The 16,606-nt window shown below is 37.5% G+C and overlaps 1 protein-coding gene across 1 annotated transcript; it reads right to left on the bottom strand.

Moving 5' to 3' along the window:
- Positions 1-14,585: 14,585 nt before the first annotated feature.
- LOC130843961 (uncharacterized protein C4orf46 homolog) lies at positions 14,586-14,921 on the bottom strand. The gene has a single exon (XM_057719896.1). It carries the CDS (start codon positions 14,919-14,921, stop codon positions 14,586-14,588), a length of 336 nt encoding a protein of 111 aa, XP_057575879.1.
- Positions 14,922-16,606: the final 1,685 nt, after the last annotated feature.

Here is a 16,606-nt window from a genome sequence, read left to right as displayed (position 1 = left end):
AGATTATTTTAATGACAACTTTCATGTATGGAAGGTGGGAGGCAGGTGAAATGTTTTTATTGCCAATTACTTTGTGGTTGAGCTTCTGATAGGAGAATATGGTTTTCTGTGTATCCCTCCCACCAACCACCATTTATTGGTCCCAAGATGATTCAAACCAGACCCAGTAAAGACCCCCAGTTTTTTAAACCTGGAACCAGTAGTCAGTTACTGGCTCAGTTCTAGTGAAGCCATTAATATGAATGTGAGAGGTGGGAGGGGTCACATCTGTACCAGGAGGAAGGATCATGCCTCAGACCACACCCTTGACCTCAGAGGGAAGCGCAAAGGAGACAGGAGACAAGGGAAGCTCCAGGAGGTGTTTATAGCTCTCCTTCTGGTGGTTCTGTTGGTTCTGGTCATTCTGGTTGTCAGAGAGGTTGGTCTGTACCCACATGCTCTCTCCACTTTAGTTTCCTAGCCAAGCCCATCTCTTCCTCTCTCAGTAGCATATACATTTCTGTCACATGCAACTGAAATTTCTGAGTTTAATTCACAGCTCAGACATCATTGCAGTCATTCAGCAATACATGCAAATTGACTCATAAATAATTTACTCAAATAATTCCAACTCTGCCCGCTGTATTCACTCCTTCAAGAAACAGGTATGGAAGAGATTTCACAAAATAACCAAATGGTTTTAATATCATGAGTGACACGCAGACATATGGAAACAGAGGCTCTTCTTTTAGATTCACTTATCTCTTAATAGGACAATAAAAACCTTTCAAGTTATTCAAAGTAATTGAGATGCGGTGCCTCTGAAGTTTACTGAGGATGAGAATTTAGAAAATAATTTTTAAAAACTCTGTTCTTGCATATAGTTAATAGACTATAGTATTCTCTGTGATTTTTTCTGGACTCTTAATGGAGAAGGTGATTGGTTAATTATTTGAACTTTTCTTAGCAAACTGAGCTACTATGTTAAGTCTGTTCTAAAATAATGAAATCAATTATCTAGGTTGTTGAGCAGGTGTTAGCCTGGATTCTCTAAAAATAAATCATGTCAGACTAATCTGAATTTTTTGATGAAGTAACCAAGTTAATTTATGAAAAGGCATAATTTATCTTGATTTTAGCAATGCTTTTGATAAAGCATCTTTCCAAAAACGTGTGAATAAGTCCCAACCTACTGGCATTAGCAGAGGATTGCTAAAATAGATGACTAACTGGCAAACCAGAGGAGGTAATAATACATGGACAATAATTCTTCTGGGCAGAGTTGACAAGCAGGTTTCCCATGGGTTCCGAGTTCGGGAATACTTTAAATAAGATTTATATGGCTCATTTAGCAGTAAGCTCTCTGTGTGCCAGCAGTCCAGTCTGCCGATGACTCATGGGTAGTAGGTTGGGATTCAGATGAAGAAGGGCAACATGGATGGGTAAACAAATAGGTTCTCAAACAAGATCAGAGTCTGAATGTGGACTTTCAGGCTCCAAGAGCAGCTCAGTAACAGAACAGCTGGGAAAGGTAGAGGCAGGGGGACCACATGAGTTTAGGTAGTGCTGGATGTCACTGCTCTTGAACGTGCTGTGTGCTACAACTGAACAGCTAATGGCTGGAGATTGTTTGGGACCCTCTGTTATTGGCTCGAGTCCTCCCCACTCCATGCACAATTTCGGGGCTTCCAATCTCATCAATTATTTGCAAGAAAACTCTGACCTCCTCTCATTTCACCCTCTGATCAAAGACCAGCACCCCTTACTCTGCTTTGAGATATATGGAGATATCTCTATCCTCAAGAGTCACATACAATACGAAGAACCAACAATCCTGAGAAATTAACCCCCCACACAGCACCCTCAGTGCTCTTCCTGGTGGTTGCCCTCTTTGGTGCTTCCTGTGTGTGGTTCTCTCCTGGGCTCTGCAGATCAACAAGGGTTGCTCACAGTCCTTTATCACCTTAGGCCCTTCCTTTGGCTGTTACAAACTTCAGTGCCAATCTTTTCTCTAGTCCCATCTCTAAAGGTAACCCAGAGTAACATTACAACTTTGCTCTCTAGCTCCTATTTTGTGAGAAAAATCACAGGTTTTTTTTTTGGGTGGGGGGAGTCTTGATTTGCTGCTTTATTTTCTTCTGACAGTTTATTCATTTATATACATGTAGAAATACACACACACACACACACACACTACTTTCTGTCAAATTCTGTTCATAAAGAAATCTTTATGATCATCCTTTTCAGGTTGCCCCCAGGGAAGGGCCTCAAAAAAGATATTGAATTTTATGATGCAAATTACACTGATATGTCACAGGTTTTTGAAAGAACTCAAGTTGTACACGAGTCTTGATCACCTTGTTACTTGGAATGTGGTCCTCAGACCAGCTGCACAGGCAGCGTGGGGATCTTGCTAGAAGTGAAGAACCTTGGTCCCATCCTTCGCCATTGAAATAAATATGTACTTGCCATGATTTTCAGGTAATTTCTATGCACGTTGAAATTTGGGAAGCACTGATCTAGAGATATACTCGTAGAGAAAACTGAACTTTGGTGGAAAGTGGTTAGAAACTGACAGCCTGTTTGACTTCAATTGTATCTTTTTTCCCTCTACACCATGCTGCAAGGATTTATGTAAAAGGGAAGAATAGGATGCTTAGATGACTATGTTCTCTGGTGCCTGAGTCTTAAAAACGTCCCCCTGAATGGAGTATCTAACAGCAGAAGGAAGTGGTTGCAGCTCAGGACATACCGGTAGTGAAGGAGACATGGTTAGAATCAGAGCCCGGCTCTGCAGAATGTTTGACCAATTGCCATGGCACAGGAAGGCCACAGCTGAGGGGATGCAGTCCTGCCTGTTATCAGAGATGGGGTTTCTGGTCCCTGTGAATCCAGTGAGCTCCCTCACCCCTCATCACTGCCATGACTGGGCACCTGAGGGCAGAACAAAGTTGTCCTGTTTCTTCTGGTTGCACTGTGTTCTCAGCACCACAGCTTGGAGATTTGGAAGCATGAAGACTTATAAAAATCAAGTTATTTCTTAGTGAACTTTGTCCTGAATCAAGGGAAATCATGCATCTGCTTTACAAGTCCTCATAAGCAATGCTATATTTGGTTCTAAATATTGAGCGTAATTAAGGAGTTTCAAATTGGTGAATGATACTGAAAATGACTGTAAAATTTATTCAAAAATTAGAATAACTATTTTTGTGAGGGAGGATTCATGATGAATACATTTATGTCTGAAAAATATGTTTTAAAACAGGCTGAGGAGATCTGATTGCATCTAATGATTTTAGAGGGATAGTAAATAAATGACTGCATGTAAAGAGGAGAGAATTTGCATCCCAATAGTCTAAATGGAGGGACAGTGTCAATTTCAACTCTTTAATTGATTGGGTTAAAGTTGGGGTAAAGGGTGGTGTCAGCTCAAAAATGTAAATACATCACCCTTGAAAAGTGACCTAAGTCCATATACAAGTTGTTTAAGCGGACATCAGAGTGGGAAGTGCCTTACAGGGTATCTCAGATTGTTCCAACTTTGCTTTTGATCCATCTGTATTCTTCTTTTTTTTTTTTTATTTTTATTTTTTATTTTTTTTGGGGGGTACACCAGGTTCAATCAACTGTTTTTATACACATATCCCCATATTCCCTCCCTTCCTTGACGCCCCCCCCTCGAGTCCCCCCCACCCTCCCTGCCCCAGTCCTCTAAGGCATCTTCCATCCTCGAGTTGGACTCCCTTTGTTATACAACAACTTCCCACTGACTATTTTACAGTTGGTAGTATATATATGTCTGTGCTACTCTCGCGCTTCTTCTCAGTTTCCCCTTCACCCCCTGCCCCCTCCCATACTTCGAGTTCTCCAGTCCATTCTCTGTATCTGCTTCCTTGTTCTTGTCACTGAGTTCATCAGTACCATTTTTAGATTCCGTATATGTGAGTTAGCATACAATATTTGTCCTTCTCTTTCTGACTTACTTCACTATGTATGACAGATTGTAGTTCTATCCACCTCATGACATATAGCTCCATCTCATCTCTTTTTATAGCTGAGTAATACACTCTTTGACATACATCAAAGCAACATCCTTTTTGACCCACCTCCTAGAATCATGGAAATAAAATCAAGAATAAACGAATGGGAACTCATGAAACTTAAAAGCTTTTGCACAGCAAAAGAAACCATAAACAAGACTAAAAGGCAACCCTCAGAATGGGAAAAAATAATTGCCTATGAAACAACGGACAAAGGATTAACCTCCAAAATATACAAGCAGCTCATGCAGCTTCATACCAAAAAAGCAAATAACCCAATCCACAAATGGGCAGAAGACCTAAATAGACATTTCTCCAAAGAAGACATACAGATGGCCAACAAACACATGAAAAGATGCTCAACGTCACTAATCATCAGAGAAATGCAAGTCAAAGCCACAATGAGATATCACCTCACACCAATCAGAATGGCCATCATCACAAAGTCTGGAAACCACAAATGTTGGAGAGGGTGTGGAGAAAAGGGAACTCTCCTGCACTGTTGGTGGGACTGTAAGTTGGTACAGCCACTATGGAAAACAATTTGGAGGTTCCTTAAAAAACTACAAATAGAACTACCATATGATCCAGTAATCCCACTCCTGGGCATATACCCAAAGAAAACCATAATCCCAAAAGAAACATGTACCATAATGTTTATTGCAGCACTCTTTACAATAGCCAGGACATGGAAGCAACCTAAATGCCCATCAACAAATGAATGGATACAGAAGATGTGGCATATATATACATCTGTATTCTTCTTTACCCAACTGTTTTTTTTTTCTGAGGTTTTTCTCATAAGGAAATGCTCTACCAGAATCTCTTTTTCACCCACTGTCATCCTGTTAAAAATCTCGGTGTGTGTTAGAACTCTCCCCTCCTCTCACCCATGCATGCTGAATCGGTTCTCTGTGGTGAGTATTAATGTAGTTTCTCTTGGCCTAGGTTCATTTTTCTCTATGCCTCCTATTTTGATCAGGGTATCAAAGCCCAGCTACTGAAGAGGCAAAAGTAGGGAGTTCAGAAATTTCCTTAAAGAAGAAAGAAAAGGCTCTGGGATGGAAATAGCAAAATTGTACATTTGTATCCTGTTACAGTGATGTTGTAACACAGTTACTTGTTTATTCTGCAAGTCGGCTTATCAGGCTCTGATTTCCTTACTATAAAGAGCTCATAGAAAGTGATTGTAAGAGCTTGTTGAATGAATATATTGGGAGAAGAGGCTAGCATGCAGTAAAAACAGAGGGTGGTCATGTTTGACATCAACTAGTAGACTTAGCAAAAGATGTAAAATACTGTAGTCTACAGCCTTCCTATTAGATGTGTGGTCCAAGGACCAGCACCTTGAAGCTTGTTAGAAATGCAGTCTCGGTCCCACTCAGGACCAACTGAATTAGAATTAGAATTTCAACAAGGTTCACAGGGGATCAGTCAGCACATTCAGGGTTGGGAAGCATCACTCTAAACTGATGAAACAATTTTCTCCTTTAGTCAACAGTGTAAAGGGACCCATCACTCAGGACGTTTCATATTTTCTTACATCACTTTTGTTACTGCTCCCTAAGATTACATTGTACAGAATGTATTAGACCATAGAGCAAAAGGCTGATTGGATGCTGAGAAAAACATGAAGGAAAAATTTGTAAATTTTTCGAAATTCCCACATTTGGAAGGTAAGAGATAAATACATAGAGTCATCAAAGGTGGAGATTGTATTTCCGATGAATCTCCAGGGCCTAGCAGTGAGCCTGGAAATTAATTGGAAATAACCAAACATTTGTTGAATGAGGGATGAATGGATGAGGAAAGTCCACTTACCCATTAGAGTGCTTTACTTAGATATATTGTAGCTATTTTTTTTTTTTTTTAAGTAATAGACTCTTAAATGTTTTCCTGTGATCAAGTCACTTTGGTAATTATTGTAACCTCGCTCTCTGGGTGGTTGGGAGTCTTTATCAGCATCATGTGTTCATGGCGCCCTCAATTACATTTATTGAGGTAGGTTCTTCAGCCGTTTACCTGTTCACTCTTCAGTAATGGAGACCTTGCAGATGGAAGCGTCCGTGCTTTTGTAAACTAAAATCACAAAGGTTTAGCTTTGTTTTGTAAATTTAGAAGAGAAGATTCTGCTTTTTCTTGTTCCCTGAGGTTGTATTACTTTTCCCATACTACTTTTGCTTGAGACTTTTGCCTTCAAGACTGGAATGTGAAATTTGCAGACCAGAAGTAGCGGTTGGAATTAGAGGCAGAGCTAGCATTGGAGAGGCAGGTATAACACAGAGGGAGAGCTTGAAGGGGTTTTCACTGCATTAATTAATGTCCTGTTGCAACAGAGAGGAAACTGCTTATATGCAGGGACAAGTCCCCTACAAAAATGTATTACAGTCAGTTTTTGTGTTTAGATATTTGAATTGTTTCTGGTGTGGTTCTTCTATGCTCAGAACATTCATGGATATGCTCCCAGAGTTTATCCTTTCTCCCTTTCCTATCTTTCAACACTCATCAGTTGCTTCCTTACATGGGTTTTGCCCAAGCTAACTTCAAGGTCAGAAAGTATTTCATAAGGTTCACAATAAGTAAACTTTACAATAAGATGAATACGATATAAAGTTCATAAGATTTTGATAGCTTTTAAAGGCTTAGATAAGCAAATGACTACCAGGAAAGTTTACATTTTTTTTAAGAACTTTTATTGAGATACAGTTAACAGACAATAAACAGCATATATTTAGAGTGTACAACTTGGTATCTCAATCTCCCAATTTATTTTCCCCCAACCCTCCCTGCTTTCCCCACTTTGTGTCCATATGTTTGTTTTCTACATCTGTGTCTCAATTTCTGCTGGAAAGTTTACATTTTAATGGAGCTAATTTCTTAAAAATCCAGAGTCAAATATTCTTAAGACAGCGAGCAATTAAATATGTGATTCAGAAGTAGAGTCAAGCCTGAGGGAATAAGATTTCTCCATAGAGTTAATATTGATACCAGTTGACGGATATCTGGCTGGCTGATATAACAGAAAAATACTAAATAAACTGTTTTTTCAGCTTGATTCTTGGGTCCAAGTATTGAAGAGCAGCATAGGTTTAGCTGAGCTTGCTTCTAAATCACTGTCACTTATACAACAAATCTACACAAATTTTTGATGCTATTTTTGGGAAAATTTTCAAACTTTATTAAAACACTTAAAAATACAAGTTGGGAAGTTTTAAAACTTGCAGGAAAGAAATAAACTCTAAAACATAATGATACTTTTGACCTATAATACTATCTTTGTGCCTTTTTAGTGTCCCTTTTCATTCTCATTTTCTTTTTTGACCCTAAAACTTAAATATTTAAAGTAGTCTATGATATTAATATTGCTTTCTTCAGTTTATAGTAATCACTCAATGTCATTTCAACATTTGGACAATGAGATTAGGTATTTTGTATCTTCAAGTGTCTATCTTCTACTGATTTGCAGTAAGCCATCTATAGTTTTATTTAAAAAATTTGGATCACGTTGCAAGTTTCCCTGATGAAATGTTAGCCACAAAATACACTACCAGGCAAGCTATTGAGAGATCACAGAACGGGAAGTTCACAGACAATATAAAATTGCTTGAATCACATGGTATTTTTTCAAACCTTAGCATTCCTTCAACTTTTTCACTATTTTGATACTTTTGTAGTGAACAGTGGAAGTTATATAAAAGGTAGAAAGAAATAAAAGCAAGGAGAAAGAAATGGAGTAGGATGCCAGCTGGTGGAGGGCTGAGTCTTGGGGTGTTCGATGTTCCAACCTCATGTCTCTGCCCCATCAGCCTTCTTTGCTAATTGGTGTGGTTACAAGAACTAGCCTGGAGGTCTGAGCAAGGAGGCGCAGGAATGGAAGGTGTCCTGGGCTCTGACCTATACTTGCCCATCAGGGAAAAGCAGAGGCCTGAATGCCCCATGCAGCTTGGCTGACAATTAGATGGTTGGGCAGCCGTGGATTTTATTTACAGTCTAGCATAGAGCACATGGGGCCGGAATGGGACCCTCCTGAGAAGGACCCGTGTGTGCCTTTTCTGGGGGTAACAGCTGTCAGCCTGGAGTTGGTGTGATCTTAACTTCATCTCTCCATCCTTCCTATTTATATGTAACACTCTTGTTTCTTCCATCCTATTCTCTATTTATTCAATCTACTGTTAACATGTTTAGAAGTTACTAACTCACCATCTAAGTCTTTGATGGATTCTGCCTGTGGCTTGCCAGCTGCTGTGTATCCATTCTCTATACCCAACACAGCCCATGAGCTTCACTGATATTTCATAAGCTACTAGCTTACTGTCTATGCTTACTATTCCTCGTGCATTTCATCTAATTCATTTTCTGTGATTCCACAGCACAATTAAATATCTTCAAAAAATCCAGCCAAGAAACAATACATTGTGCATATGGCATTTCATTGATAACACAATATAATTTTTTTATGTTTTAAGGACGTTTACTTAAGGAAATACTATTCAGATTCCACTGCAATGAAAATCATGTTAGTAAATAGTGTTAATATTAACATAATGCTAATATTAACAATATCAGTGTTAACAAAATATTAGTATTACATCTTCAAGAACTTTAGGATTGAGGGTGAAAATGCTGACACTGGAAGCCCAGCTGATGTTGGACATAGGCTGAAAAGAGACAGAAACCATTGAAATCAATTCATCTTGGGGGTTTTTTCCTACTACAATGGTCTGTTTCAAAAAAAATTTTTTTGTGATCTTCAGGCTTTGTTTACTATAAAAGTACTAAAACAAAAGGAAAGTTGAAGGGATTTCGAGAAACAACCTTCTCTTTAGCACATCGGTTTGGGTGAACATGTTGGTGTCACCCTGTTCATTCCCCTCTGCCTATTAGGCTGGAAAACATTCAGTATGCAGAAACTTGGAGCTCACCAGGTCAAAGGCTGTCGCTTAGGTTAGCTGCACACAATGCGGATGGTAGTTGGTGGGTGGAGATCCTGGAGTCAAATTCCATCCCTTCAAATCCCAGCTCTCCCACTAACTACTTGAATCTACTTACCTCCCTCCTGCCGCATGTACAATGTCTCCCCAATGAGAAGACAGGTTACAAAGCAGGCTAGTCCTACCTCAAAAGGTTAACTGTGAAGGTTAAGTTTAATAATGTCTGGCTCATCTCCAAGTAAATGTATTCAATTTCAGAGTTCAGCATCACTTTTGCTGAAACTATGTTGAGATTCTCTTGCCCACTCTAATTTTCCATGTGTTGTAGATAAAGATGAAAAGTCAAGTTTTTTTTTTCTTTAATGAATGAAAAACTTGCTGAACATTTACATTTTCAGGACACTTCAGCTCCTAATACTTTCATTTCCTTGACTTATTTAGCTCACTGAGAAATGAGAAGGGCTTGGCACCTATGTTATCCAGAATAACTGAAGACCATTTTTAGATAATTTTAAACTTTTTAACTTCATTTTAATTTTGTACACTTGATATTAAAGTGTCCTTTTGACCATTTATTCAAATAATATTCTAGTCTTTTCTAATCTGTATAATTATATCCTGCTTAAGGATTTATATTACATTTTCCCAAGTATCATTTTTATGTTGCTATTAAAATTTTATTAGTATACTATGTCACTATATTTTTTACTTTGTTCTTATTCTATCAGGTTTCATGAAAGGATATTTTTAGCTATGCTAATTTGCTTACACAATAAATATAATGAAACGCAAACTAATTGACTTACTGATCACGGTAAAACATAATCATCTTTCTAAGTAAATAGGTTGGGCAGAGAGATTGGAGGCACTGAGCCAGTGGGCCAGGAGGATGGGCCCAAATGCAGGGCTGCCATTGGGAGGAATAAGTGTCCAACCATAGAAGGCTGTTGAAAGGCCTTGAAGTCTAACGGAATATGCTTCCTGAGCTTTTGACTTGCTTGGGACCCATGACTCCTGTTTTCCTTTCAGTTTCTCCCTTTTGGAATAGGAGTATCTATCTTTGCTTGTCTCACCATTGTATTTTGGAAGCAGGTAACTTGTTTAAGTTGATCATATTTAGATGAGATTTTGGACTTAGAGTTGATGCTGGAATAGGTTAAGATTTTCAGGAATGATGAGATGGGGTGAATGTATTTTGCTGTGGAAAGGATGTGAATTTTGGGGGGCCAGGACAGACTCATCAGTTGAATTGTGTTCTACAAAAAGATTTTTTTGAAGTTCTAAATATAGTACACCAGAATGTGACCTCATTTGGAAATTGGGTCATTGCAGATTAATTAGCTAAGATGAGGTCATACTGGAGTAGGGTGAATCTTCAATACAAAATAGCTGGTGTCCTTATGAGAAGAGGGACATTTGGATACAGACATGCACAGACAGAAGACAGTGTGAAGATACAGGAAGAAAGTGGCCATGTTAATACAGAGGCAGAGATTGGAGTGATGCCTGTACAAGCCAGGGAATGCTAAGGATAGCTGAGAATTGCTAGATGCTAGGGAGAGTTAAGAAAGGATTCTCCCCGGAACCAGGTAGAACAAGGTGCTACCAACACCCTGATTTTAAACTTCTGGCCTCCAGAACTGTAAGAAAATAAATTTCTGTTGTTTCAGGCTGCCAAGTTTGTGGTGTTTTCTTACAGCAGCCGTAGGAAACTAATATACATACTTTATTTGTGTGTATGTCAAACATAAAAATAGATTGAAAGTAAAAGAATGGTTAAAAAGATATACGATGCAAGCAACTGAAAATGAATTGGAGTGCTTAATACTAATATCCGACAAAAAAGACTTTAATACAAAAAATGTTATTGGAGACATTTGATAATTAACAGTTTGATAAATTAAGGACATTTGATAATGCTAAAGGAGTCAACCCATAAAGAAGATAAAAAATTATAAAATTATATGCACCTAACAACACAGCCCCCGAAACTATGATGCAGAGACTAAATATCCTTTGTGAATATAGATACAGATATCCTCAACAAAATACTAGCAAACAGACTCCAGCAATACATGAAAATGACTGTAGCCCATATAAAGCCATGGGGATGTAAAGGAATGTTCACAGTAGTGCTAATTGTGATAGGTAAGTATTGATAGCAACCTAAATATCCATCAAGAGGTGAAAGGATAAACTCTGGTGTCTCTATTCAGTAATAGTACTTAGCAGTAGAAAACAATGAATCGTTGATACATGCTGCAACATGGATGAATAGAACAATAATTATGATGAATGAAAGAAAACATATAAAAGGAAATATAGTTATGTTTCCATTTATATAATATTCTAGATAATGTAAATATTTTCAAAGGATGCAAAATAAATCAGTGGTTGCCTGAAGACAGTGGTGGAAGAATGGGAGGGGAAAGTTACAAAGTAGCAAGAGGAACATTTTGGAGTGATGGGTATGTTCTTCATCTTGACTGAGGCAATATTTTTGTGGATGTGTATATGTGCCAACATCGTTATATGCGTTAAACATATTCGATGTATTTTATTCCAATTACACTCAATTTACACTCAATAAAGCTGTTTAAGAAAAAAAATACAGTGAAAGGATGAAGGAATATGAGGTCTTACGTATCAAATAAGAATATCACAGATTTGTTTTGAATTTAAGTATTCTTGCTTGAAATCTCTCTTGATATCACACCTTAGCTTGAGGACCACAGCGTTCCAACCTTTATAGTGAAGTAAGTATCCATTACTTTGCAAGCAATTCTACACAACCTCTCCTTTGCTTGTAATTTTTCACTGGCTTTAATTGGATGCAAATTTACCAGCATTAATTATTAGTTGTCTCTAATTAAACACAGAAGCTATAGAGGATGTTATAAATATTGGAAGGATCAGGAAATACTTTCCCATATGGGCTCATTACTTATTCCAGAGTCTCATTAAATCGTAACATGTGAGGGTCTCTACTTGTACCAATGGCAGGAGAGTGGTGGTTAAAAATAACCTACAAGTAAGGTGTGAGTTCAGCATTTTCTAAAAGAGAGAGAAGTAGTCCTATGATTCAAGCACTTTTCCACTTTAATAAGTTAAGAACTCCAAAAAACATATTTTTTAAAAAATTTATTTTATATTTGAGTATAGTTGATTTACAATGTTGTTTTAGTTTCAGGTTGTACAGCAAAGTGATGTAGTTATACATATACATGTATATATTCTTTTTCAGATTGATTTCCCATATAGATTATTACAGAGTACTGAGTAGAGTTCCCTGTGCTATACACTAGGTCCTTCCTGATTATTTTATATATAGTAGTGTATATATGTTAATCCCAACCTCCTAATTTATCTCTCCCTCTCCTTTCCCCTTTGGTAACCATAAGTTTGTTTTTTATATCTGTGTGTCTGTTTATGTTTTGTAAATAAGTTCATTTGTATCATTTTTTCAAATTACACACATAAGTGATATCATACGATATTTATCTTTCATGGTCTGACTTACTTCACTTAGTATGATAATCTCTAGTTCCATCCATGTTGCTGCAAATGGCATTATTTCATTATTTTTTATGGCTGAATAGTATTCCGTTGTGTATATGCACTACATCTTCTTTATCCTTCTCTGTCACTGGACATTTAGGTTGCTTCTATGTCTTCACTATTGTGAGTAGTGCTGCTATGAACGTAGGGGTGCACATATCTTTTCCAATTATGTTTTTCTCTGGATATATACCCAGGGATGGGAGTGCAGGATCATATGGTAGCTCTATTTTTAGTTTTTAAATGAATCTCCATACTGTTCTCCATAGGGACTGTATCAGTTTACATTCCCACCAACAATACATGAGGGTTCCCTTTTCACCACACCCTCTCCAGCATTTATTGTTTGTAGACTTTTTGATGACAGTTATTCTGACCAATTAATTAGTTCAAAATTACATGAATTAATGAAATACAGATCAAAGGAATAGTTAAGGCCTTCTAAAAAACTTGATTTCTACAGTAAGATGAAAATGATGGATTGAAAATTTAATGGAGGTTTTCTGGAAACAAAGCTTCAAATATCATAGCTTTGGGGATGTAGTAGGAAATACCTGGTAGATGAATAAGATTTGGTGCTCTAGGAGCATAATTAAACATAAGTAGTCTACTGATTTAATTAAAAATTTTACTTTTTAGATTGCCCTGTGATTACCGAGTCATTGATGTGGACTCCTTTACAAAGTTTTTTTTATAAATAGTATTTTTTTTTTTTTTTGCTTTGGACAGGTGTTTATTTTTGTACATTTTAAAAATTGCATTTTCATGACACAAAAATATTTTTCTAATATCAAAACAAGCATCTCTTTGGTATAGGAATACACCATATGTGTTATCTTCAACATAAAACATCAATCAAGAACTATGACCTAATATGCTAAACAAAACTATCCTTTACCCATCCATGTGGCCTCTTTCACAGGTCCACGGTGGGGCTTGGGAATATAGCTCTGTGCATACCTCCATATAGACAAAGAATTAAGATGCCGTATCAGAGGTGTCCAGAAGTTATACAGCAGAGAATTAGTTGGCTTAATCATTGACATATGTGATACAAACCCACCAGAAAGAGAGAGAGAGAGCAATGTAAGATACGAGACAAGTAAAATGGAACACTGTCATGAAGATTAAATAATATGAAAATAATTACATCATTTAAAATTGATGCATTTTAAAAAGTAACTTGTTTAGAATTATTACATTTAGAATTTAGAATTATTACTTGCCAAGTTCCTAAAGCAATAATACAGAGCCATAACTTTAATAAGGCACTTTAAAGAGAACAAACATGCAACAGCATTTAATACGAGAAAGATCTACAAAAAGCAGTTAACCTTAGAGAAAAAAATATGCATTCTTTCAAGACAGGTTTCAGTAAAAGCTTTTTTGAAGAGCATCACAGAAGGGCAAAAAATATCATATATCTTAAAAAGCGTTACCAAAGTTCAAATTCCTGTTTAAAAAAAAAAGATAACATTTTCCTTCAAGTCATTGAGGTTCTGACTCAAATTTTTTTCAAGAAACAATTAAAATCTTCATGCTAAAAACAGGAAGAAAAAACAGCTTTTAATTATGTTGTCAACTCTTATTCAACAAACATGTAGTGACTGCTGTGTAAGAGTGTTCTAGGAGCTGGAAATATAGAAGTAAAGAAGACAATCATTGGTTTTAGGGAACTTAGCCTAATGGAGCTGGATCCAACATTAGTAACCTGAAAGTTACCCCCCTTAGCCCATAAAATAAAGCTCAACTTCAAACTGCCATCTTTGGCATCTTCTTGCAAATCTAAAAGAATAATGTTCCACCTACTTTGCTACTGGTAACACTGTGGCATTATTATCTAGTGATTAAATTAACTTTCATAAAAGATTCTTTGGAGGTTTAGAGAACTTTCAAAGTGTTTAAAGGTAAACAAATACGGGCCAGCATCAAAAGTAACATCATTATTCTGTTTTCACAAAATGAAGAAAACCAAGAAAAATTCCATTTTCTGTATACGGAACTGCTGGCGATTATCCTATCCACATGCTACATGTGCAAAATCATAAATGAACAAGTACGGATTATTACAGTCAAGTCAGTTGTCAGGCTTCAAGGAATCATAGCCTTCTTTCAAGAGGTCCCGCCATGTTTTAAGGAAACGTGCATTTTCTGTACATTTGAAGGCAAGCTCTTTCACTTGTGCTGATACTGCCGATGTGGCTTCGAGAAGTTTGGTTAATGAAAACCCTGCGTCTCCGATCTGCAGCTCCACCTCCTCCAGCGGGTCCACCGGCCGGCCGCTTCTCCTGCTTGGAACCGGCCAGCCCAAACCTCCCGGGGTGCCCGGGGAAGATGCCGAAGACGCGTCTGAAGACGCGGGAGAGGAGGGCGGCGGCGGCGGGGAAACCTGCAGCTCCTCGCGGTCCGCCATGGAGCGAGCTGCACGGCGGGACCGGACCTCGGCGGCCGAACCGACACCAACCGTCTTTCAACCTCTCGAGCCCAAAGCCATATAAATAGTATTAAAAGAGTAAAGGAAACAATTTTCTTGTTACTAATCCAAATAAATATCAGTTAAGGTATTACTATGATTAATATATAAAAAATTTGTCCATGGGCTAAAATATAATGACTTTTAACTAAGATGACAACCTCCTACTATTTGAAATTTATTTGACTTTTTTCTTAAAACATGTATTTTAATTTGTATTAATTTTATTTTTATTTGTACTAGGCTGTGTTTAGTGTTTTTATATGCAGTATTTTGTATATAGATTAATATTTTTAAAGTTTAAAAATAGTGATTCTTTTATATATTTACTGTTTCCTATGAACACTGCCTAATAAGAGTTCTTCCAGCCAAGACTCTTCAACAACATCTTCCTTCTTCCTTGTTGTGTAGCTGCTTCCTAAGCACACTGTCTGGTTCCTACCATCAACTTTGGTCCACACTTTTTCTTGGGTAGTAGCTGATGGAAAAGGGGGCATTCACAGCCAGAGGAGAGGCTTCTTGACTACCCTCCTCTTCTCTGTCTTCTTCTTGTTGCACCTCTGCACCTCCTTGCTTCTGTCTCACATTACAGTTCTGTGGAGCCCAGGCTCAGGTCTGCAGTCCCTGAGTTGCTGTCCAGGGTAACAAGGGAGGTGGGGCTCAGGTCCTCATTAGCCCACCTGGCTTCCTGGGGTTCTGTTTTCTGGGGAAAACTCCCTCTCCACCACCTTACAGGGCCCCTGAACAGACTCTCTGGAAGGTTCTTCCTTGGTTCTTTTTTTTATTATTATTGATAATTGTGTTTTCCAATTGCCTTTCTGTCATTTTACCTTCTATATATGTTACGTATAATTTCATTTGTAGTAACGATTTGAACTATATGAAATTGCTGTTTTGTAGGTAAGAACAGTTAAATATCTGATTTTGTATGACTCGATAAGTCTGTATTAAATACCAATAGGTGACTTTATTCATATTCTTTAGCTGCTTTCCTACCAAAACCTTTTGTTATTTTCATTTCATTTGTTTAGCAAAGGCCTCCTTTTCTTATTTTCAGGTCTGTTTCCTGTGTTGTTAAGGGCTGGAGCTAAGATGTAAAACCAGATAAAGGCCATGATAGCCTGTATAATCAACCCTGGGATTCTAGAGATGGTCTGTGGGGAGGAATTCTCCTTGCTTATTCATGATTGCTTTATGCTTTTATGGCATTATATGGAAGAATTTCTCTTCTGGGTGAAATTTAGATAGCCTTCAATTCTATTAGAGAACCTATTGGAAGTAATTGTTTTTATTTTTTAAATTTTTATTTATTTTTTAAGAACATTTATTGAGATACAGTTAACAGACAATAAACAGCATATATTTAGAGTGTACAATTTGGTATCCCAATCTCCCAATTCATTCCCCCCAACCCTCCCTGCTTTCCCCACTTGGTGTCCATGTGTTTGTTCTCTACACCTGTGTCTCTATTTCTGCCTTACATTTCCTCTTTCATAGTTGTTAGCATTTGCCTTATGTATTGAGGTGCTCCTATGTTGCGTGCATATATATTTATAATTGTTATCTCCTCTTCTTGGATGGATCCCTTGATCTTTATGTAATGTCCTTTCTTGTCTCTTGTAACA

This window comes from Hippopotamus amphibius, chromosome 2 (genome assembly GCF_030028045.1).
Source record: "Hippopotamus amphibius kiboko isolate mHipAmp2 chromosome 2, mHipAmp2.hap2, whole genome shotgun sequence".
Taxonomy (NCBI): Eukaryota; Metazoa; Chordata; class Mammalia; order Artiodactyla; family Hippopotamidae; genus Hippopotamus; species Hippopotamus amphibius.
This window is presented reverse-complemented; position numbering and strand designations above follow the sequence as displayed.